General features: G+C 46.7%; 1 protein-coding gene across 3 annotated transcripts; it reads right to left on the bottom strand.

Moving 5' to 3' along the window:
- Positions 1 to 3,263: 3,263 nt before the first annotated feature.
- On the bottom strand, positions 3,264 to 23,163 carry TTLL4 (tubulin tyrosine ligase like 4). 3 transcript variants are annotated; one of them, XM_075284584.1, is made up of 19 exons: positions 23,060 to 23,163; positions 14,629 to 15,991; positions 14,223 to 14,314; positions 14,051 to 14,102; positions 13,360 to 13,484; positions 12,714 to 12,824; positions 12,225 to 12,301; positions 11,920 to 12,114; positions 11,312 to 11,394; positions 10,837 to 10,965; positions 9,868 to 9,990; positions 8,656 to 8,754; positions 7,644 to 7,778; positions 6,208 to 6,315; positions 5,631 to 5,721; positions 5,330 to 5,540; positions 4,567 to 4,634; positions 4,391 to 4,467; positions 3,264 to 3,787 (listed from the first exon to the last, which is right to left on the bottom strand). In XM_075284584.1, the coding sequence occupies exons 2-19, from the start codon at positions 15,909 to 15,911 to the stop codon at positions 3,634 to 3,636; spliced, it is 3,213 nt and encodes a 1,070-aa protein (XP_075140685.1). In that variant the 5' UTR covers positions 15,912 to 15,991; positions 23,060 to 23,163; the 3' UTR covers positions 3,264 to 3,633. The 3 variants fall into 3 exon arrangements, with proteins under 3 accessions (XP_075140685.1, XP_075140686.1, XP_075140687.1); XM_075284585.1 differs by having other exon boundaries at positions 3,264 to 3,784; XM_075284586.1 differs by lacking the exons at positions 3,264 to 3,787; positions 4,391 to 4,467; positions 4,567 to 4,634; positions 5,330 to 5,540 and having other exon boundaries at positions 5,644 to 5,692; positions 6,197 to 6,315.
- Positions 23,164 to 25,263: the final 2,100 nt, after the last annotated feature.

The following is a 25,263-nucleotide window of genomic DNA, read 5'->3' as shown; positions in this document are numbered from 1 at the left end:
CAGAAATGTTTAAGATAAAAAAAAAAAAAAAAGTTTTAAGTCAAGTCGTCAAATAAGTCCTGACCATTTTCAAGATCTCTGCTTGCCGTCAGTGAACGGATTGAAAACTTGCTCTCGAGCTTATACGTCACAGAGCTGAGGGTTTGCACCCAGTCTAAGCAGCTTCCTATTCCCCAATAGTCAAGTGCATGAATGAGGATTTACACACAGGTTATGGAGACGCACACGCAACAGGTGCAGCTATCAACACGTGTGCAGTAGCCGTGGACACCGGGCACTAGATGAGGTGTGCAGATGGCCAGGAGAGGCTGCTAAGTGCTAGAACATACAGTGAAATCTATCTAAGCAGCGGACCAGGAGATAGGTCTAATGATTTGTACAAATGATGGGAGTTTTCATCGCCTGCTCAGGAGAAATTAACATAAGATCCAGCTTGGGCTCTGTTTACACAGCGCAATCTGTACTTACCAACATGGCAGGCTACCACGTAAACACCGAGGCCATAAGCGACTGTATATAGTAACCCACATGGGAGGTATCCAGTATATCGGTGAGTGTCCCAATATGTACCCATAGAATGATAATAGGGCCCATGTGTGTGAGCTCAGCCTTAAAGGGTTTGTCTTATTAATAAGACACCTCCCCTGTCCATAGAAGAGAAGACCTGGAGGACGGATCTTTAAACAAGGCTCCCGCCTAGGACTTGAGCGGCAGCCATAAGCACTAGATGGGAGTTTACACAGCGGCAACACTTGCGATCTGAGTCCTCTCTGATCAAAATAAGGAAGTCAGAAGATAAGACGTTACCGTATTAACCTGCTGCGAATCACAAGAGTTCCCAAGCGGAAGGAGCTGTAAGCCACAGCGGCCGCCTGGCCAAGCTATTCCTGGAGCGGAGGTCAGAGGATGAGGATCATGAGTGACACCGGCTACAAGGACGACAACCTGCATTACATACTGGTGGTTTACGACATAAGGGAATGGTACAAGCGAATATATGAAAATTAATGTTTATCTTACAAAAAGATGCTTCTTTCTCCACTTATCAGGCTCTCTTCTATCTTCCTAAACCGACATACACTCTGCTGAATCTGTCTTACTAGAACAAGACTGACTGCAGCTCACAGAGGTATCTATGGAAAAGGGAGGAATGAGCAGACACAGTGATTGGCACAGAAGAGGAGGCTACTGGAGCTAAAGAGGAAGTGTGCTATCTTACCCCAAGTGCTTACATCAATACAGCGCAGCACTTTTCTATAAGGTCCTGTATGAGATTCATGGAGCGGATTCTCCTCTGCTTTGTGTGTGCTGATGTCCACCTGGCCAACGTCACATGTGACCTACCCTGTCCATCAGTAAAGAGGGAGGGACAGCAGAATGCTGGGATGATAACCGCTTGGGAGTAGAGATGAGTGAACACTGTTCGGATCAGCCATTCCGAACAGCACGCTCCCATAGAAATGAATGGAAGCACCTGGCACGGCGGCCGGCAAAGTGTACGTGCCAGGTGCTTCCATTCATTTCTATGGGAGCGTGCTGTTCAGAATGGCTGATCTGAACAGTGTTCGCTCATCTCTACTCGGGAGCAATAGCAACACCTTCATTGCGCCAAGGAGCTCATTTGCATATTGACAAAAAAAAAAAAAAAAAAAGTCTCAGCATTGGAGACAATGACTGACAAAACCCCCACCCTCACTGATCCAGGTGACCCTATCTGTTGGGCTGGGGTGTGCTGCTGGGTTCCAGTAACAAAGTCCCTTTAAGTCCTTAAAGGGGAATTCCATGTATATGGTGATGTTATTTCACTAGGATATGCCCTGACTTTTAGGATCGGTAGTATGCAGACCTCTAGAATACCCCTTTATCTGTTATCGTCACCCAGCTTTCTATATACCCTGAGTGATATATACATTGGGTTTATTCACATGCAACAATGTTGCAAATATTTCTCTGAATGGAGTTTTCTGAATTCCAGTTGATGGAGTAGTTAGAAGTAGGTTCCCTCTGGTGTGGATCCAGTAGGTGGCGCTGCCTCGACAATCTGCGGTCTAGGAGGCTCCGCCCACCAGTCCGTCATGGCTCGTACACCCTCTGCTTTGGCATTTGTCATTCCATGGTGGGCCAAGTATATAAGTAAATCTACATCTCCTTAATGCAGCCCTAACCTGCCCAGTTTTCCACCCGGACAAGGGCTGGAATGGACGCTGAAGCAGAGGCGGCGCCACCTACTGGATCCAGGCCAGGAAGAACCTATTTTTATTCTCTCCATTCTAGCATCACCCATGCACATACTACAGATTCCAGTTCAGATGCCTGGGGTAGATTCCCAGTTGCACATTTCTGTAACCAATCTGTGCTGCATGTGAACACGGCCTTACAGATGACCCAGTAATGATAATATAGAGTAAGACGTCCCAATCCTCTGGGCTGTGCGGAGTGAGCGCTCCACTACACCAGAGTTATAAGAGCGCTCACCTCTGTGGAACAGGCCGCACATCTAGTCCTGGCTCTGCGACAGCTGCAGGATTCCAGAGTTTAGTTTGCAGTTTTCACAGGGAGGACTTGGCGTCCTGAAGGCTCAACTACATGACACCCCAGCTGTGCGGGGCGAGGGGGTGGGGTGTCACTGCTCTGGCTTATTTTGGTACTTGCTAAATATTGTCAGCTAAAGACCTGTTGCTTAACCCTATTCACTTAAGAGCGACTTCAAACAGCTATGTGCCACTTAGGAGAAGATGGGGGTGTAGTAAGGAGCCCGTGAGCTGACGGCTCGCTGTAATGATGTGCGAACACATTAGCCCTGACCAGACGGAGCGCCGCTTATCAGCTCTGGATTTATACTTCTATATCAGGTCATATAAAAGGTTTGCTAGGACTTCATACACTGTATATAGCAAACTGCTCTGTATACTGTAGCTCTCCCACTCACTCGAATAGGAGCAGAGCCGATTCCTCCCCTGTACCTTGCCACCTATTTGTCCGACCCCCATCAGTCTGATACTGGCCCCCATCATGTGGATAGCAGATGAGTATCCATTATGCCTGGGTCTCAGATAACCCCTTTAACCCAAACCTATTATACGTAACTTAGACATGGGGGTCACTTTCAATACAGGTCAGGAGGACGGCACAGACTTCAGAGACGCCCGGCATCATGCAGCCAATAGTCAGCTCACTTGTCTATTTTGTGCATTTTTTATTAATATATTATTTTGGCAAAAAAACAAAAAAAAACATTTTAAAAAACTCAATCACAACAACAGACGAAACAACAAAATGCCTTCCTGTAACCCTTCCAGACCTGACTGTGCAGAGGACTAAGGTTCCCGATGAATGTGAAACAAAACAAGTCAAAGACAGTCCCTATAACCAAAAATATAGGGCAACGTTACACAAAAAGGATGACAACTCTCATCGGACACTTTCATCCCAGGCACTTACTGAGTCCTAACACTTTAGAAAAATAGAGGATATGTAGGAAATCCCGTCCCCTGGCGCCTCGCTGTATTGCATTTTGTGGAAGCACAACCTGCCCTGCACCCTTGTCACAGAGGTCTTTGTCAGTGTACACACGAGACTCATCATCCATTGAGGTAGATTTTGAGCGGGGCGGAGAAGGCGGAGCAACGCTCATCACATGACCAAGGCAGATTCTGGCACGTTAGACAGAATATGAGCGAGGAGGGGGCTGGTGCTGAGGTCTTGCTGCTGATGGACTGCAGGACTCTGATGGACCGGGGACGGCCTGAATGGTTTCGGTTGTTCCTCTGTGGAAGGGGGCAATCTGCTGCAGATATGGGGAGAAAAAAATTAAAAAAAAAAAAAAAAAAAGTTATGCAAATAAAAAAAAAAAAAATCTTAAAAGGGACAGTAAACCAAATGTGTATACCGTATGCCAGTCTTAATAAAGGGCCCGACAGGCGAAGGGGAAGAGATCTGTGAAGAGGTCCTAAATCAGATGTGCCTGTGCCAGAATTTATTACAGGTCGATATGGGACACAAAACCCCCCTCCTCGGTCCATAAGGACCTTGTGCATTGTTTATTGTCCCAAATTGATCATAAGGTTTAATGCGGAAAGTCTGCAGAGGAAAACTTTGCAGACTGTGAGAAACAGTTCAGGAAAAAGCGCAATGTGTTTGCTGGGGTTTTTCCCGCTGCGACCTGCTAGGTGGGGCCTTAGCCTTAAAGGGTTTCCCCACAAATTTTATATTTATGTATGTGTCACCATCCATGGATCTCTGGCAGTGTTTAAGCATGAGCACCATTGTTCCCACAGAAATGACAGTGGTCTGACCCCTGCAATAACACATTTATGCCCGATGCTGTAAACAAGGGATAAAAGTCATGTCATGTGACTGTCTCCACGTATTACAGGCAGTAACCACTGACCTGGGTTTTGTAGAATCCCCTTTATTGCAGCCATTGAGACACGTCGCACTGTGACCCGGAGATCTCTGCGGTGACCACTGAGATAGAGCAGAAGCCTTCAATCATCATTCACAACGCGGACCCCACTTTGTACCATCCCAAGTAGAAGGTAAAATAAGTGCCAAGAGTCTACTTACCAGTGAGGAGTGTGGGGCGGCCCCGGTGTGATAGTTCATCAGGCACAGGCTTGTCAGTAGTTCTCGCCCTAATGAACAAATAATCCGCTGTCAGATTCAATGGTGTAGCGAGAACGCCATGCTCAGGGAATGGCACAGCTTAAAAATGATACTTGGGGAGTAATATAGGACAACACTGCATTCCTGGCACTGAATAGGCATTATTACAAATACAAACCCCAGTCCCCGGGACCTCTGTCTACTTTTGTGGAGGGCAGAACTCGTTCTTCTGTCTCCCGATTCTTACCAGCTCCCCTCTACTCGGGCTGCAGGACTATTGAGTAAAATGGAGTTGGTCATGTGACTCACACCAGGAATTCTGTCCTTCTCCACAAAAATAAGTGGGGCTCTGGGGTCTACATTAGTTATAAAAGATTAACCATTGTAGGACATCGGCAAGCTATATTGCTCCCAGGATAACCCCTTTAATGTAGAGTGATATGCCCTTTAAATTAAAGGGGTAGACATTTATGATCTAAGGATTCCACAAATTTAAAACTTGCACCTCTCTGCAGAATGGAGGCCCCCAATCCCTGACCTGCATAGGGGAAGCAGTCACTGTACCCAGATGTGGAACAAATGAAGAGGTGGCCTTGGGCTCGTCCGCTTCCATAGCCCCAGAGGTGTGAAAGGAGGAGACCTTCCACCCGAGCGGCCAACTCTCCGTGTACCACCAGACTACTACCTTGCCAGGCTCGGTGAGTGTTTCTGACCAGCCGCTTACCTTTCTCCCTATTGGCGTAGTATTTCTGCTCCCATTGGTTGGTTAGAATATTGAAATAACGTTGCTGTTCAAAGAAGCGCAAATATCGCGAGGAGATGGGGGAAGGGAAGACACGTTCGAACTGTCCACAGCGCGAGAGTTCATCTTCAGTCTCCGCTAGGACCCGCACATCCTCTGGAGTAAGCTGGTCCAGGACTGTGGCATAGAGATCCTACAGGACAGACAGGCTGCCGTATTAACTCACAGGTTACCGCACAGTACAATAACATGGCGGATAGAGGTTACCGATAGCGTGCATTACCTTATCGGGAAGCTTCTGGCTGAGATAATGTGCGCGCTTCGTCTTCTCTTCATTCACAGTCTCTGCTGATCGGCCATCCTTCCCCAAGACACTTTAAAACCCAAAAAGTAACAACTATTGAAAGCCCGTGTCCACATTTGCACCCTATACATATATTTTTGCTCCCAACACTTTGTATATAGAACTTCTAAGCAGACCTATGTGTCTCCATGATTACAGACTACAATCAATGGCAGTCTATACCGGCAGTCATCCTTATCTTGCATTTGTCCCTTACTTGTTGTACACGGTATCCTTGCAAGAAGCTGGGGACAGATGAAAGGGATGTGTCTGCAGGATCAGACTACACAGGGTTACATGTGGATCTGAACAGGAGTAGTAAATGGAAAACAAAAGATATTTTACATTAGGTGCAATGGAACAATAAAACATCACAATACATTTACATAGACATCCAGTTTTATTGGGCGACTTCATAACGAATAGAATTAGACTTGTAATTATTTCAGGAAATTTGAAGCTCTTTGATGTAACTCTCCCGGACGTATACCTCTGACAGGCTTCACCTTGCACTCACCTGGAGCATGTGCCATCTTTATTGGGGAGCAGGAAGCCGGCCAGATTCAGGAGGTCTCGGATCATCTGACCTTTGATCTTCACATCCAGCGGGGAATTAGAATGCAGACTGTGAGACAGAGAGATGAACGTGACCGGGAGCCATGAACACACAATGTAATTCTCACACATGACATTTTTGTTTTGACTTATTTTGACAAGATTACAATGCAGGAAATTCCATTGTAGGTATACATAAAAAAAAATAGAGGAAAGATGTAATGTAACTTCCCTGAACGTGTGGATGGATTGTAGAAACAGAGTGGTCAGTGCAGGAGCTGAGGAGTCCTATCCCTTAAATTGTAAATCCTATACAGCATTACTAGCATTGCTGCCACGTTCCTCAGAGTATATAGAGGACATCTGGAAGTTGCCGTGTAGTTAAAGGCTGCTAGATATTTTCATTACCTCAGCAGTACAACATTTCCATGTACCGACAGGAGGCCTGGCCAAGTAGAACAACTTAATACAACCGACAACATCAGAAATGGAAGAACCAATGCTGTTCTGGATAGAGAAAGCAAGTAAAAGGGAGTATAAATGGGCTTAAAGGGAACCGGTCAGGTCGATCCAGGGCACTAAACCACCAACAGGTCCTTCGGCATATCCGCAGCTCTTCAGTGAACTGCACAGGACATGCAAGGAAGTATACTTGGCCACGGATGGCATTAAAAGAGGGCCATTTGGGACATTAAACCTTCAGTCCATAAAGACCTGTTGGGTGGTTTAGTGTCCCAAATAGCACCAACAGGTTCACGTGAAACAGCGTTAACCTACTCTGAACTATCATTAATATCATTTGTTGCAGCTAAATGCAATCTATAGATCCCTGTTATCAGCCATTTGATGCGGTGGAGAGGCAGACTGTAGTGTTGAATACAATTTCTGACAGCCCAAACCCTCCCAGTCCCATGATTTCTACTTTATGTCATATCTGCATATCAAATATGTAAATCTGGGGGTGGAGCTCTAGTGTATATAACGTCACGCACTCCACGCCCCATCACCTCCATTATGCTGTAATACTCTGCCCCAGTGAAATGCCAAGTGTGTGCAGTGTTTGCCATGGTCAGTGCTGAGATTGAGTGTGCGCTCATTGGTGAAGATCTCAGCCAGAAGACTTTAATACCGAGCTTGACTACCACGCCTGGCTTCAGCATTGAGCAGACAGGAGCAGGTACGTCACAGGGGCTGGGATAGTACATGACAGCATAAGCAAGGCGCTGGGCCATGGAGAGCTTCACTTTATACACTAACTCTCCACCATCTTGACTTCAAAACTGGACATTACATATTCAATTAAAGTCATATTTGTTGGAAATAACCAAGACCTGCTACATGTGACAGAGGAGCCAAGAAGATTCCTTACATGCCACTGGTATTAGCCACATAGGTTACCTTGGAGAGATGTTTACTTCTAGAACCCACGGCTTCAGGTTCTCGTCCAACATGATGTCGAATCCAAAGAGTTCATGGCAGCTGTACGGGTTCTGGACATTCATCTTCATTAGGCTGTTCACATAAGGCTCAGAGCTGAATAAAACACAAAAAAACAGCATTAAAAATGCCAATGGCAATCTCAGCCGCACAAACCCTTCTATACAAGACTAGAGAAGGGTTTTTGGTTCCTTACAAAAGAAAATCTGCAGCAATTTGATCCTGGGTTTTTATACTGACTGCCAGATTTGGAGTCAGGAAGGAATTTTTTCCCCTGAAATAGGGCAATTGGCATGAGCCTCATGGGGTTTTATGCCCTCCCCTGGATCAACACTGTAGGGACTGTAGGGTTATAGGTTGGACTTGATGGACTCATGTCTTTATCCAACCTCATCTACTATGTAACTATGTAATTTGTGAAGAGAAGAAGAAGAATGGCCAATGTCAGTAGAGGAGAGAATAGACAGGTCAAGGGGAAGGTGAAGATGGAGGGAGGGTCAGCGCGTTCCACTAATCCACTGTGTAACCGGAAATACTCTGTAAGGATTCGTCAGATCTATTATGTGAAAAAAAGTGCCACCAAAACGGCAGGTTATCGGTGATGTGCAAGTATTTGACGCCACTCTGTGCTGATCTTGTCATTTCTCATAAAGCGGGTGAGGCCAGAGAGTGGCTGGGGGGCATCGTCTGCTCCATATTTATAATCTATATGTGGCTTTAATGACTGGCTGACCCAGGGCTGTTGTGGATTTGCACCTAGGGACGGGGAAGAGGCACAAACCAAACTCTCTCAGCTGTATTTGCTGCGTCTGGGCTCTGTGAGGGATCCTCTATGGAGATCCTGCAGAAAGCGTCTGAGCCGTGAGGACCCCATTAATGATTCCACTCAATGACAGTAGAGAGGAGGGTCCTGCCTGCCGTCTAATACCAAGATAGGACACGAAGCAGAAAGTTATTACCCATGGTGACTTACGCAATTACTGTCTTCACCACCATCTCTTTGATCTTCTCCCAGATTTTGTCGCTACTGAATCCTTTTTGGTTGAGGTAGCTCCACAACGCCTTAAGTGCCCTGTAGGGAGAGGTCAGACATATCTCAATCGTATCGACCCTATAGATTTTATGAAAGACTAGCATCTGCCCGCAACTTCATCTGCAAGTTGGTGTTGGCGCTGAGCCGCTTATATTTAGCTAATTTCTGTTGTGGATGATCCACCTGCTCCTGCATCTCGGCTACATCGCTGCATACGCGCAGCATACTCAGTTGTATGTACATCTCTGCATATGGAGAGCGTACTCAGCTGTGCTACAGCGCTGCCCAAGCTCTGCTACATCTGGCCATTTGGATTAGAGGGGTGTTCTTATGTCAGTGTGTGTGTTACAAAGGGCTGAATGGATGTTGCTGAAATGTGCCAAAGTTCGATCAGCCTGCTCCCGTGTCTCGACTCTGCTACATATGCGTAGGATACCCAGCTGTATATACATGCTTGCATATGGAGAGTCTACAGAGGTGTGCTACAGCACCACTACATCGGGCAATTGTGATTTTAGGGGTTTTGTTATGTGACTGTCTGAGCAATTTCTGTGTTACAAAGGGCTAAACGGATGTTGCTGAAATGTGCCAAAGTTCTCCCCCCTCCCCCATCAGAGGCAAAACACCACATTCCCTGTCGTACTCACTGAAACTCTACACCCGATATACTCCTCTTGCCCACACACAGCCTGCATGTTCTGTAATCTCCGGATCTTCTATGAGACTCCATTTTCATCAGCTTTCACACTGTCTAGCTTCATCCTATATAGCTCCGCCCACTACCTAGCATGATCCTATCCTAGACTGGCTCAAGGACCTGTGATGATGTCATCACAGGTCCTTTAGTGTTGTGCGAACCTAAATTCCTTCACTGTGGTTGTGTAGTGATGTCATTTACCGGGATAAAAAGTAGCCTATGTTTTAATCGGGGTTCCTATCTATGAATGTGGCAAATTTCATGCAAATCCGTTCAGCCGTTTTTGCGTGATTGAGTAACAAACATCCAAACCCACAAACTTTCACATTTATATTATATATTATTAGTAGTAGTAGTAAGAAGGATAGGATAGGACTAGTAGGATATAGGTATAAGTAAGGGAGAGGGGAGCCCCCGTCCCTTATACCTCCCATTATAAAACCCAATGCACATACCATTTATGTCCCTGACAGGCAGACTCATCTGTATTGGCCTTGTAATCCACATTCTTCTTATTCACAGAGTAGTTTGTCAAGTGCATGAATTTGTTGCTGAGGCTTTTCATGGATGATGAATACCTGGAGAGAGAAGCGAAAAATCCCAAAGTGATTCTATGGAGCTCACAGGGCAGAGCGTCGTGTCCTCCTGGGGTAGTCGTCGTCCTCCTATTCCTATAATCTACCAAAGAATCCGCAGTGCGAGGCCCAGGCCGATAGGGCCCATTGTGTCTGAGGCAAATCAGTGAGTAAAGTCGCAGTGGAAAGCGAAGGCTCTACTTTGGCATTCCACTAAATAATAATTTATGAGACTTTGCAGAAAGTTACACATTTTGACCAGTAGAGGGCCCCATTAACTTCAGTAAAATATTCTAATAATGTCATAGGTTTAGATAAGAAATGGAGCTACTTCATAAACTATTAGAAAACAGGTCAAGCTGAACATATCAGAATTTTTAACCCCCACCCAAATGCCCACCTTCATGTTATAATGTAGGGCACGATTTTTGTCAAAGTCACTTTTCATTACCCCCACAGATCTGGGACAGCGCGATAGAGTTTAATGGGGCAGCGATGAACTACAAAAAGCTGCTGCTCCAGTTTGTACAGCGAGTGAGAATCATGGCTCCCAGCACACCGTCACAGAACTGATGATCCGTAGGGGTTCCCGGCTGTTGGACCCTTACAGATCTAATACTGATGGCCTAGCCACCAATATTAGAAAGTAGATGACCCCTTTAAGGGACTGTCTAATATTGGGTGCAGAAATTCATTCTAGAGTAGGGACTTCCAACCTGACACTCTGAATTAGTTGCAAAACTACAACTCCCAGCAGCATCCTCCTCGGACAGCCAGATATTTAGGTACCAGAGCTCTAGAGGGTATAAGAAATAATTGTAACACAAAACCTCACAATAAAGAACTTACTTGCAGCTGGCGAAGCGCACCAGGCCATCGGTAAACAAGTACACTCTGAGGGGGTCATACGAAGTGACGTAAACATAGATCCGCAAGTCAAACTTGCTGCCACTGATGAGGTAGGGTTTGTGCAGGTACCTGGTGGAAGAGACATGTGCATGTAAAAGAGCCGAACAAAAATAGAGGGTTCACACACGCCGGCTTCATTGCAAAACATGTGCTGTTAAAGAATCGGTTTTAGGCATCCGAATAGGTTTGTTTCTGTTGCAAGCGCATGGATTTACGCAAGCACCATTGAATGGAAAATAATTATTTGCACCAAATCTGCTGCGTATGAACGTAGTCTGAATAGTCAGACCAAAATAGCGAAACGACAAAAGGAGAAAGACAACAGCGGCCATATGGGCACCGTTCTGTATGGAAAGATATTCAAGGATATCAATCCAGCCATGAGGCCGCCACTAGATTCAGACAAGGGCATTACCTCTGTACCAGCAGCGGTCTCTTCTTCGGAAGCTGGTTCCATTTATGGATCACTTGGATCCCCATTCCTCTGGCTGATGCAGGCTAAAAGGGAATTAAAGACAATAACATTTAGGGTTCATTCAGTATATCTAGATTTGCCCTATACAATACAGCATGCGTCATGGAAAATCATGTACAGGGTGGTCTAAAGGTAATAAGGACGCCGGAATAAGTGGATGGAACGCCATCCTGTGTGTAGCGAGTTGCAAAGGAAGCAAATCAGTGTGTGGCGGTGTCCAACTCCGCAACCATTTTAAAAGCTGCCATCTTGGAACCAAGTCCTTTTGTCAAATGGGAAGGAGCGTATGAAACCTATTTATCTGAGAGAGATACACACACAACCCTAGCAACATGGACGCCAATCCTAACCACACAATATTCCTGAATGGGTTGCTATATAGGCACGTCGCTGACCTGACAGCAAGTCTACAATGGCTAATACACTACGAGAATGTCCCACGTGGACCCTGTCTCAGCGTTCATAAATCGGAGACAGATCTGAACAATAGCAGAGGAGTTTCATAAAATTGCAAAGCAAAAAGTTGACTGGATAGAGTCATCCCGTACCGGCTTTATGATCCATTTCTGCCGCGTTCCGCCCTCCTCCCAGGCTTTTCTAAGCAGTTTGAAGTCTTGAGGCAGAACAAAGGACTGGGGGAAGAAGTTGAATTCTTTCCTTCCGTGGCGAACCTGCATTTTGGACAGGTTTCTCCACAGGCGGTCTTTTCTTCCGATCTGAAAGGATCCTGGGAAATGGTTCAGCTGCCGGACACCAGAGAACAAAGGTCAGAAAAGGACAAGAGGGGGGGGGGGGGGGGGGGGGACAAAAAAAAAAAAAAAACTGGAGTGACCCATTACTGTAGGAGATTCACCTTCTGGTAGCCTCGGATAGCTTTGAAGCCGGTGGACTTCATGTGATGACCCCAGCAACCCAACCAATCGTGATTCTCTGTAAGAAAGAGCCATCTGTTATATAATACAGTGACAGGCTAATGGAGAAGGCCCTGCGGCTTACAGAACAATATTCCATCTTAAACACCGACGTACACGACACGGAAATTTAGAGGACCTGGAATATGAACTGATTTCCATAGCCAAGGCGTGATACTATTTCCCCGCTGGCAGTTCAGAGGATTGTAATACTTGATTCTTGATCTTTTATTCCCTGGCATTGGCTTACTCTCCTGCACCCGTTCCCACCCAAATGAAGCTTGACTGAACCAAGTGTGCATGTGTATAGCAGGGATTGGAAGGAATAGCTAACAAAAAGAGCTTGGCCAACAGGTGTTGAAGATCTAAGAACACCGTGGGTATAAATAGACAACAATTCCCAATCACTATGTGTCAGAAAGTTTACTCACTTTTGGTGACCCGGAAGTGGGACCTTGCAATGGTCTGTTTTACTATATTTGGGGTCACGGTGCTAATTTTCCATTTCAGCAGTTTTCTTTCAGGCCAAGGCAAAAGATCCACTAGAAACACAAACAAGCATAAAAAGCATTAACCTACAGAACATGGAGGTAAAAAAATCATGCAGTGCAGAGGAGCTGTGTACCAAAAACGGGATGAGGATTTGTACAATAAAACGATTTGAAAGTTACTTAACTTTTTGTGTATTGCTAATCGAATGCATTGAAGTGCACGTTGTCTCTAAAGGGGTTGTCTGAACTATCCCGATTGCTAAATGTCTGATCGGTGGGGGGGGTTTAAAGCCAAATAAATCAGCTCCATCCCTATATAGCTGACAGGTGCTGTCGCACTAGCTCAACTACCACAGACTTCAATGGTCGGTGAGCTACAGCATATCACATGGCTCCAGCTGTCATCTCCTCACCGATCATCCTAAGGATAGGCCGTAAAAAGCTTAAGCCCGAACAACCCCTTTAAGGGTGGGCTCAAATACGTAACCATCATACTTGACTAGACAAAATATAGGTGTATGGATATGTCGGAGGTCCATATAAATGTCACAGGACGGACCGTTGGCCACAGAACGTTGGATCTTACCCTTCTCATCCTGAGTGGCAAAATAAATAGTTGGGGACATGTTGGGGAACAGGCTCGGGGTGAGGGCGGGTCTCACAATTAAATCCACATCTGAGGGCACTGGGTCCATACTCTGAGTACACTGCCTAGAAACAAACATCTGCATTATCATCAGTACTAATACATGGCTTACCAGCCAAGAGGAAAGTGAAAAGAAAAAACGTGCAAACATTTATCCCATTCGTCTGGTTACAACTCCTGAACAAGTATGAGCACTGAAACACACATGGGTAATAACACTGAACCAGAAACTGTCCTGTGTGGTGTAGTATATAGAGGAGCTGTCCTGTGTGGTGTAGTATATAGAGGATCTGTCCTGTGTGGTGTAGTATATAGAGGACCTGTCCTGTGTGGTGTAGTATATAGAGGAGCTGTCCTGTGTGGTGTAGTATATAGAGGAGCTGTCCTGTGTGGTGTAGTATATAGAGGACCTGTCCTGTGTGGTGTAGTATATAGAGGAGCTGGCCTAAGATTTCACTGCAGGGATAACCAGGGTACAGGATACAAGTATTCACGACAGCCATTCCATATACTGGGTGCCCAGTTTGTACCAAATAGGTGTAGCTGAGTTATGTTGGTCTTGGGTGGTCTGAAAACCCCTTGATATGAGACCGGCATGCCATGTAAGTTACACCGCAGTACACAGACCTACCTGGATGCGTCTGTAAATGATGTAGCGGAGGACGCTTGGATAATGGCAGGATCTGGATTAGAAGACAGTGAATACATACGAGTTACATGTACATGTCTGACAAACATCATTCCAGGAACACTGGCAGGTTCAGTTATGGGAATGAAAGAGAAGTCAATGTGAAAACACAAACCTTCGTCATCCTCCTCTTCCTCCTGGCTGTCGTACAAGCCTTCAGGGAGCTCCTCCTCAGCACCGTCCTGCTCACAGTTTGGCACAGTATTACTAAGTTGGAGAAAAGATTGGTTGGTTCAGACTTCCAAGACCACCTACCGCTGCATTATATATTATAGGGCAGGAGGCTGCACTTTACTCAGGTTTGGGACCCTGAACTGTATATAAGTATGTTGGAGGTGAAGTGGTTTCAAACTACCAGATTGGTTCCCATTAATCTACCCCACAGGATTGTTGATGGTCCCCCACCACCAATCATGATAAGGAGGGTCCCTAGTCCACTTGTTGGAAGGCAGATAACCCTTCACCCCCTTATGCCAACCTGACCCGCTATTCTAATAACCCTTTCATGGAGCGCGACTTACTCAAGGGGATTTGCTACAACTTCACAAGACTTGTTACAATGTATTGTCGAGATCTCAGAAGCCATCACAGTTATCTTCCCTTGATGATTTGTCTCTCCAGCCATTGGGGTTAGGGGTTCGCATTTCAAGGTTTGAAGATGATCAGAGGTATCAAGGAGGCACACGTCACCCTCCATGGCAACAAGGTGGGCACTGGATTGTTGGCTGCAGATGGTGGCATCACCTTTATGGTCTGGACCCTCTGATGCCAGGCTGCGAGGTGCAAGGTCTATTTGGTGGCCAGGATGTAAGGATGATTGTGCGGGTGCGCTGCTGGCACACGTCCCTTCATTTTGGCAGACAGCTTTAGTAGAAATTTCAAGTTGTGCTTCACATCTTACAGGCAAATGACTTCCGGTCAAACGTCTCACGGCCTCAGTGAGTTGGACACCTTTATGGGGAGAGGTGGCACCTTTATTATTTTCAAGTAGGTGCCATGTAGTTTCCTCTACATTGGCTGTGCCCTCCACGGTGTTGGCTGAAGGAGCGGTCCCGACACGAATGCCAGTGTGATGACGTGAAGGTACCACCCTATTAGGTTGGCCGAAGTCTCCTCTCTCAGCAGAAGACCAAGAAACAGACTTTGCTCCAACCTGAGGGGGGGCAGGCATCTTCTTTTTGTCTATGTGTGGATGCAAAGGCACTTTAGCACTGTTTGGTCGTAGGAACGAGTTGGTGATTAAGGCCGGCCTGGAAGGATCTGAGGTCAGCTTGGCCGCCACACTGGAAGGTCTTCTGATGCCAACGTCCGGGAGCTCGCCGGCTGCACTTGGCAGGTGGAACTGATCTACCAAAGACGACGTCATGGCACTTTCTGATTTGGCAGATTTAAGGAAAGGCCTGATAGGTGGATACCTAAATCGGGTGGAGATATTCCTCTGACTTTCTACCTTTGGACCTATGGAAGGAGTTGAGGGTTTTTTGGAAGTCCTATGGAAAACCAGTGTTCTTTCAAGGGAGTCATGCAGCGAGTGTCGTCCAGTCGGTGGAGAAGGCGTTAAAGGTGTTGTTGGCCTGCTGGGCTCAGAGAACACACAGTAAGGGCAAGGGAACTTGTAGTAAGCATTCTGGTGATCACGAGCCAAATGGGCATGTTCCCTCTTCAACTTCCAGCCGGGCGAGAGTTTTGCAGCAGGGCTGTTACTTTTAGGTTCTTTAAGAGTGCCTGGATTAGTAGTAGTCAGCTTCTGATGGCCGTCTCCTTTAAAGTCAGAAATATACAACTGCGCCTCTACTGATGCCATGAATGGCCATCCCCGAATAGTAGTCCAGTGTGACAAACACGCTCCTTAGTGCTTCATTGTTCTTTGGTGGAACCTTTCATCTGCAACGAGCAAGGAAGAGGTTAATATCACAAGACTGCGATTTCTATAGAGAGAGCAAATAGCAGGAACTGGACGACATGTTTTGCACTGCAATAGTATTTTAGATCCTTTTTTGCCACGTCTGACAAGAGAGCCTGGTTTACATTAGCAAATATGCATCAAAATTCTGGGTTCAATGACTCCATCCAGGTAGTGCAGTGATACGGCTCATCCGGCATCGGCCATGACAAGGATTCGGACATGGTTTGTAGATTGACTAATTCTGTCTAGGACCATTAAAAACCACTAGACAGAGGTAATGTTTTCTGTGCAACTGACAAGCGATTTGCTTTAACGCTGTTCGATGTTTAACCAAACTAAATTCAGCGCACTGTCGGCTTGGCTAGGTGCCAGAGATAATCAATGATGTTTACTTTGGCGCCAATATCCCTCTACGGTCAGAAAGGTGGGCCTTAGAGCTATGAGGTACGCCCCCTTGACAGTATTCTTCCATAGCCTTGTACTGTCAGCTGCAAGGCCTTCCCTTCAGACATTGGAGGGATATCTGTGCCGAAACTACCAGATCTGATAGATCTCCTGCACCCGGGGGAATCCTGGCAAAGATGACAGTGCTCGGTATATAATGTCGATGCCAGAGAACATCCCTGCAATGTGTAATAAATGTCAGATCTCTACATTGTGTGTATAATATGTATATACACGTGCAGCCCTGTGTGATGCATAGACATGGCCGAACCTCACATCTGATAGGTAATAAAGTCACACAAGACAGTAAACACGGAAACCGGAGCGGAGGTCAATTAGTGCGGCATTGACGAGACTTACACAAAGCCGAGCTTAGGACAAGACTAATTCATTATTTCCGCCGCTCCTGACATATTAATGAGGGTGGATTTCCAGCAGGCGGATTAAATGTCTGACAAATGGTAAGTCAGGGATCAAGCAGCGCACTTCACGCCGTCAGAAGATCAGCTCGGCTAGGATACGGGCTGAAGATGGACTTCATGGAAATGATTCCAATAATATCAAGAGCAAGGTGTCTGCTGCTACTTAAAGGTCCCTAAACTGTAGTTACACATTAAGGGTGCATTCACAAAATACACGTGTAAAAATAAGACTCCCATTGACTTCAATGACATTTTACAAGTGTAATTTTACTCTACAAAATAAGCTAGCGTTTACTCAGTGTGAACTTACCCTAAAGGGGTATTCCAGTTAGAAGAGGTTACCCCTATCCAAAGAATAGGGGGCAACTTACTGATAGGTAGGAGTCTCATCACTGGGAGTCCCGCAGATCAGGGGGCCTGGCTGTACAGAGGTCGCTGCTCCGTCAACAATTTATTGGGGCCAATTAACAATATAATACTGAGTGGCAGGGCACTAGCGAGGTGTTATACTGAGTGGGAGGGGGCACTAGCAAGTCATTATACTGTGTAGGGGGCACTAGCGAGGTGTTATACTGAGTGGGAGGGGGCACTAGCAAGGCATTATACTGTGTAGGGGGCGCTAGTGAGGTGTTATACTGAGTAGGGGGGGGCACTAGCAAGGCATTATACTGAGTGGGGGGGGGCACTAGCGAGGTGTTATACTGAGTGGGAGGGGGCACTAGCAAGGCATTATACTGTGTAGGGGGCGCTAGTGAGGTGTTATACTGAGTAGGGGGGGCACTAGCAAGGCATTATACTGAGTAGGGGGGGCACTAGCGAGGTGTTATACTGAGTGGGAGGGGGCACTAGCAAGGCATTATACTGTGTAGGGGGCACTAGCGAGGTGTTATACTGAGTGGGAGGGGGCACTAGCAAGGCATTATACTGTGTAGGGGGCGCTAGCGAGGTGTTATACTGAGTAGGGGGGGCACTAGTTTAGAGTCTCCTACACAATAGGCCATCCCATTTGTGCTCTCCATATTTCATAGTGACCTATAGTTTTCTCCTCACATTATTACACTCCTTAGGACCCCCGCCCCACAGTATAAGCCCCCATTAGCTCCCACATACGGCATATTGTTCCAGATAACATAGTATAATGTATGGCGGCATCAGTGGGATCCAGACAACTGGTGGCACCGCTTTGGACTATGGGTCCGCCAATTGACTATCCCTACTGTATTACAATGTAGGCGATCCCCAGAGACCGATCAGATGGAGGCGATCAGACATTACTAGCCGATACTACAGATGTCATTAGGGACTTTCTGAGAACTCATTTACGATGTCCTACTGACAGTTTTTTAGCAAAGTAATGGAAACCGAAGGAGCAGACGCTGCAGTAAATGGCGCTTGTTCCTCTGACTCAGCGCATTACATTCAGGCTGCCGACAGGCTCAGATCCAGCTGTGAGGCCGCTCTTATTCTCATGACGTGACCTCATTGGGATTCCAGCAGCGTGGCCGCCAGCAGAACACGGCTTTATAAGTAGCAAAACCAAATTCTTGGTGGATTAAAGCTTTACAACAGCTTAAGTACCGTCAGTGTTATAACAGGAACGCTCCCTGCCCCCCCCCCCCCCCCATACACAAGGAGCAGCTGACAAATGTACATAGGAATCCAGGTCATGTGCCAACTGGGGAAAGCAAAAGGTGAAAGAAAAGAGCACAGCACTATTAAAGGGACAGGAGCCAGAAAATGGTCCAACTAGGTCAGTGGTCCTCAACCTTTCTAATGCCGTGACCCCGCAATACAGTTCCTCATGTTGCGGTGACCCCATTCAATTTGGAACACGCGTCCATTACAGGTGAAACCTGTGTTTTGGTCGCCCGGGGTTGCGACCCACAGGTTGAGAACCGCTGAACTAGGTCTTAGGAGCAAAAGGATAAGGATGTGCCTATAGGGGCCTATTACACCCAACACCGCCTTACATAGGCACCCTGGGCTGGACTGAGCATGCATGTGTTCTCAATGCAGAAAAGGGAATAAGATGTTACATAGTCTTAATAATAAGGTCTAAAGGCTCCAAAACACACAAGGAGGAACGTCAGACTGTAATGTCAGTCACCCTGTTCTAATATCTGCCCCAACAGATGAGGTCAGGGGAAAGAATTTCAGGACGGGCATGTTGAATTTCAATGCTAAATATTTTTTTCTCAGGAGAAATCATTGGTAGAAATTTCTGTCAGTAGGATATTCCCATCGCCACATTCAGATAAGTGCAAAGTGATTGTGTATGTGGTAGGGTGGGCCGGAAGGAATAGCTATAACCTGACTGAGGCTCCGGCCTAAACTTATCAAAGCTGAATAGTCCAATAGTCCTACATATATCCAAGTACTGAGCAACTTCCATCTTATCAGAAATCTCTTTTATAAGAATGAACCTTATACTCCAGAGCTGCGCTCACTATTATGCTGGTGCAGTCACTGCATACATACAGTGTTGGCCAAAAATATTGGCACCCCTGCAATTCTGTCAGATAATACTCATGTTTAGAGTTGAGCGAGTACTGATCGGATCAGCCGATCCGAACAGCACGCACGCATTGAAATGAATGGAAGCACCTGGTGCTTCCGGTTTGACGGCAGCTTAACCCGCCGCGTGTCGGCTGCGTGCATTGATTTCAATGCGTGCGTGCTGTTCGGATCGGCTGATCCGAACAGTACTTGCTCAACTCTACTCATGTTCTTCCAGACAATGATTGCAATCACAAACTCTCGTATTATTATCTTCATTTAATTTGTCTTCAATGAAAAACCACAAAAAGAATTGTCAAAAAGTCAAATTGGATATAATTCCAAACAAACATAAAAAAAGGTGGTGGACAAAAGTATTGGCTCTGTTTGATAATCATGTGATGCTTCTCTAATTTGTGTAATTATCAGCACCTGTTACTTACCTGAGGCACCTAACAGGTGGTGGCAATAACTAAATCACACTTGCAGCCAGTTGAAATGGATTAAAGTTGACTCCACCTCTGTCCTGTGTCCTTGTGTGACCACATTGAGCATGGAGAAAAGAAAGAAAACCAAAGAACTGTCTGAGGACTTGAGAAGCAAAATTGTGAGGAAGCCTGAGCAATCTCAAGGCTACAAGTCCATCTCCAAAGCCCTGAATGTTCCTGTGTCTACCGTGCGCAGTGTCATCAAGAAGTGTAAAGCCCATGGCACTGTGGCTAACCTCCCTAGATGTGGACGCAAAAGAAACATTGACCAGAGATCTCACCGCAAGATTGTGCGGATGGTGGATAAAGAACCTCGACTAACATCCACTTGTGCTACCAAGTATTAGGCTGAGGGCGCCAATACTTCTGTCCGGCCCATTTTTGGAGTTTTGTGTAAAATGATCAATGATTTGACTTTTTTTTCCATTCTCTTTTGTGTTTTTTCATTGCAAGAAAAATAACTGAAGATATTACCAAAGAGTTTGTGCTTGTAATCATTATCTGGGGGACAGCGAGGATTATCTGACAGGACTGCAGGGGGGCGATACTTTTGGCCAGCACTGTAGATTACATTATTTATTGTGTGCTGATCCTGAGTGACGCCCAGTCTTGGCTAATGGAATATCACTGTAAATAAGAACTTCACACCCGTCCATATATCCACAGTGAACACCTATGACTGGGCAGGACATTATTTTCTATCTGCGATCTCCAGGCAAGCCTTGGGATAATCTTGCATTGTGATCACTGTGGATAGAAGTCGTCTCCGGTAACAGCCGCCTTCTGTGTTCCTGACGACCGGCTAATAACATGTCTGTGTTCTGTGTTTGCACTGGGTATCAGGTGGGCAGAACACGCAGAGCAGAGCGCCACCTTATAACATGACCCTGAACAAAGGAACACAGTTCTATCACCACAAAGGTTTATTCACCTAAGCCATGGCTCGCCCAGAGCTAACAGAGGACCGGCAGTGTATGGAGCACAGGACGGCACTCAGGGATATACTCGCTGCTGTATACACCATGTACACTCAAAAGCTGGAGTGTCCGCAGTTATGACGACACCTCTCGCACCTTGTTCACATTCTGCTAGAACGCTCTTGATGTATATTGAGAGAACACACTCACTACATACAACATAAGAGCAACATAAACCTAGGACTTGTGAGCTCTGAGGATACCGCAGGAACCACTCTGCTTTCCCAGAGTCCTGAATGGTATTAATGATTCCCCTACAGAAACCATCAGCCTTTCTAATGATTGCAGAGGACACTACAACCCCCAGCATGCTGCATTCCCTTCCATCAGCCATTGCCCATGTTGGGAGTTGTAGTCTTACAGCAGCTGGTGCACCTAAGTGCTGACCCCTGCAGGATACCACGCAGTACTGCAGCTGTGACACTACAACCCCCAGCATGCTCCATTCCCTTCCATCAGCCATTGCCCATGTTGGGAGTTGTAGTCTTACAGCAGCTGGTGCACCTAAGTGCTGACCCCTGCAGGATAGTGCGCAGTACTGCAGCTGTGACACTACAACCCCCAGCATGCTCCATTCCCTTCCATCAGCCATTGCCCATGTTGGGAGTTGTAGTCTTACAGCAGCTGGTGCACCTAAGTGCTGACCCCTGCAGGATACCACGCAGTACTGCAGCTGTGACACTACAACCCCCAGCATGCTCCATTCCCTTCCATCAGCCATGCTGGGAGTTGTAGTCTTACAGCAGCTGGTGCACCTAAGTGCTGACCCCTGCAGGATACCACGCAGTACTGCAGCTGTGACACTACAACCCCCAGCATGCTGCATTCCCTTCCATCAGCCATTGCCCATGCTGGGAGTTGTAGTCTTACAGCAGCTGGTGCACCTAAGTGCTGACCCCTGCAGGATAGTGCGCAGTACTGCAGCTGTGACACTACAACCCCCAGCATGCTCCATTCCCTTCCATCAGCCATTGCCCATGCTGGGAGTTGTAGTCTTACAGCAGCTGGTGCACCTAAGTGCTGACCCCTGCAGGATAGTGCGCAGTACTGCAGCTGTGACACTACAACCCCCAGCATGCTCCATTCCCTTCCATCAGCCATTGCCCATGCTGGGAGTTGTATTCTTACAGCAGCTGGTGCACCTAAGTGCTGACCCCTGCAGGATACCACGCAGTACTGCAGCTGTGACACTACAACCCCCAGCATGCTCCATTCCCTTCCATCAGCCATGCTGGGAGTTGTAGTCTTACAGCAGCTGGTGCACCTAAGTGCTGACCCCTGCAGGATACCACGCAGTACTGCAGCTGTGACACTACAACCCCCAGCATGCTGCATTCCCTTCCATCAGCCATTGCCCATGCTGGGAGTTGTAGTCTTACAGCAGCTGGTGCACCTAAGTGCTGACCCCTGCAGGATAGTGCGCAGTACTGCAGCTGTGACACTACAACCCCCAGCATGCTCCATTCCCTTCCATCAGCCATTGCCCATGCTGGGAGTTGTAGTCTTACAGCAGCTGGTGCACCTAAGTGCTGACCCCTGCAGGATAGTGCGCAGTACTGCAGCTGTGACACTACAACCCCCAGCATGCTGCATTCCCTTCCATCAGCCATTGCCCATGCTGGGAGTTGTAGTCTTACAGCAGCTGGTGCACCTAAGTGCTGACCCCTGCAGGATACCACGCAGTACTGCAGCTGTGACACTACAACCCCCAGCATGCTCCATTCCCTTCCATCAGCCATGCTGGGAGTTGTAGTCTTACAGCAGCTGGTGTGACTAAAGTTGCTGACCCCTGCAGGATACCGCGCGGTACTGCAGCCTGTGCCTAAATATAGACTGGGGCAGATTTAGGACATGTGACCAAAGCACATGCTGGGAGTTGTAGTCCACCTGAGCCCACATGGCATTAGCCGCTCTCACCAAGCATGTCACCCGCTCAGGTACTACAAGTCCCAGCATATTAATATGCCCATAATGAAGATAGAACCCAGCAGGCCGTCACCCCCAATAGTGCGGCATCTATACCACACAACACTGAGGTACTACAAGTCCCAGCCTGACTCAAACAACACTACACAGCTTGGATAGGATACAGCAACTGAGTACAGAAAGGGGGCGCTATACACAGGGGCCATTGCCGCCATTATTAATCAGTGACCCCTCAGAAACCCTAAACACACAACCCCCTCCATATCTCCGGTCACCTCCCGTCTACTACTCACCCACTCCACAGGACACCGAGTCCCCGCGCCGCCCGGCCTCACACAACGTCCGCCGCTCCCGGGCTTGGCGGCCTCCCTTCTCCTAGCAACCACGCAGCTAAGCTGAGAAAGCGCGCCGCGTCACTTCCGGTCCCAGCCGCTTTCTAACCAATAGAATCCGAGCTGGGTCATGTGACATGGGGCGGGCGTGTCCATTATGCGGCGCAGGCTGGAGGCCATCTTAGTGCACTCACCAGCAGGGGGCGTTTCCTGTAGATTGTACTGTTGGCGGCCATGTTGTTACTCCATAATAACACAGCATATGTGAGGGCTGAAGCCGACGGCAGAGCCCGCCACATGGAGGACACGTCCAGGAGCCCAGTCAGGGCCGTAGTGGTGTATATGTATATATATGGGGGTGGGGGATACAATGTAACCATCAGGTGCTGCTATAGTAGGAAGTATCCACAATACAAAACAAGGACAAACAGCCCCAAATATATGAAAGCAGTGCTTGCAATCCAACATGAGACAAATAACACTACATGCCCTGCAATCTAGAAACGGTGAGCGGCGCCCAGGAATCGCTGATGCAACAATGTTATTTCCGTAGATAACTTGTCCTCAATGGAGAACTGCACATGGCGTCTCCCAGCACGAGGACACACTCCGAGGTTGTTCTTAAAAAAAACAACTTTGCGTTTATTATTTTTTAGCATACAGCTGGTTACAATGACATTAGTGACGGTGGGGTCGGAAGACCAAGGCCTACGCGTTTCGGAGCATTGGCTCCTTATTCATGGCATACAAACCATCTACATGCGCACCAATATAAAGGATAAAAACACTGCCCGACCCCTCCCGACTGACAGGAAGGTCATTAATGATATGCATACAGGTGGGAAGACACCGAAACCATAAGTCAGCGTATTCAGAATCGCTGCAACATAAATAATGAATATACAAAGTAATCCGAACATGATATGTCAGAGCAAAATATGAAATTATATGTATTAGATGGCGTTTGTGGGAATGCACGCATGCGTTCTGGATACATATCTTTCAGTATAAAGCACATTGGTACGCATGCGCACTCATCATACTGAAAGATATGTATCCAGCACGCATGCGTGCATTCCCACAAACGCCATCTTTGTTAAGGGAAACTAGTGCCCTAAGCGTTATTATATGGATTGCACCGGAATGTTTTATATCCTCACCCCCGTTTTCCCAGCAAGCCTTTGTCATATTGATGTTACATGTATAGACATAGGATGTCAGCCTTTATAATTGTGCAGTGGTTTCATAAATGTTTTTAGTAGACATTATTTATTTATCTATGGATTTCATTAAATCAATAATTCAAATACTGGAGATAGGCATTTAATACATATTTCATATTTTGCTCTGATATCATGTTCGGATTACTGTGTATATTCATTTATTTATGTTGCAGCAATTCTGAATACGCTGACTTATGGTTTCGGTGTCTTCCCACCTGTATGCATATCATTAACTTACTGACCTTCCTGTCAGTCGGGAGGGTCGGGCAGTGTTTTTATCCTTTATATTGGTGTGCATGTAGATGGTTTGTATGCCATGAATAAGGAGCCAATGCTCCGAACCGCGTAGGCCTTGGTCTACCGACCCCACCGCCACTAATGTCATTGTAACCAGCTGTATGCTAAAAAATAATAAAAGCTAAGTTTTATTAAGAACAACTTCGGAGTCCGTCCTCATGCTGGGAGACGCCATGTGCAGTTTTCCATATAGTAGGAATTGCAGTATTAGGGCTAATTCACATGTGGCCAAAGGGGCGGATTTTGCTTCAAAATCCACCCCTTTATAATGGTGGTCTATGCAGACCGCCGGGCTTCTTTTTTCCGCTAGCGGCAGGCCGCTACTAGCGGAGAAAAGAGGCAACATGTCCTATCTTCAGGCGGCAGCACCCTACTATATCAGCTCGTTCATTTGAGCCAACATAGGAGGGAAAAGCCGCGATGGTCGCGGCAGGCGGGTTTTGACCAGAGAGAGACGCGGCTCGCCGCGTCTCTCTCTGTGTCAAAACCCGCGCGGACGGTTCACATGTGAACTGACCCTTATAGTAGTTATATTCTTGTACATAGGAGCAGTATTCTAGTAGTTATATTCTTGTACATAAGAGGTAGTATTCTAGTAGTTATATTCTTGTACATAGGAGTAGTATTATAGTAGTTATATTCTTG

The sequence above is a fragment of the Leptodactylus fuscus genome, chromosome 8 (genome assembly GCF_031893055.1).
Source record: "Leptodactylus fuscus isolate aLepFus1 chromosome 8, aLepFus1.hap2, whole genome shotgun sequence".
NCBI classification, from domain to species: domain Eukaryota; kingdom Metazoa; phylum Chordata; class Amphibia; order Anura; family Leptodactylidae; genus Leptodactylus; species Leptodactylus fuscus.
The sequence above is the reverse complement of the archived record's forward strand: the minus strand, read 5'-3'. Positions and strand labels throughout refer to the sequence as shown.

Coding starts and splice junctions, on each gene's coding strand:
- TTLL4 (XM_075284584.1), bottom strand. CDS start 15,911: ATGGCATCAGTAGAGGCGCAGTTGTATATTTCTGACTTTAAAGGAGAC. Junction 14,103..14,222: donor GGAAGAGGAGGATGACGAAG/GTTTGTGTTTTC, acceptor CTTCTAATCCAG/ATCCTGCCATTATCCAAGCG. Junction 6,316..7,643: donor GAAGTAAACATCTCTCCAAG/GTAACCTATGTG, acceptor TCTGTCTCACAG/TCTGCATTCTAATTCCCCGC.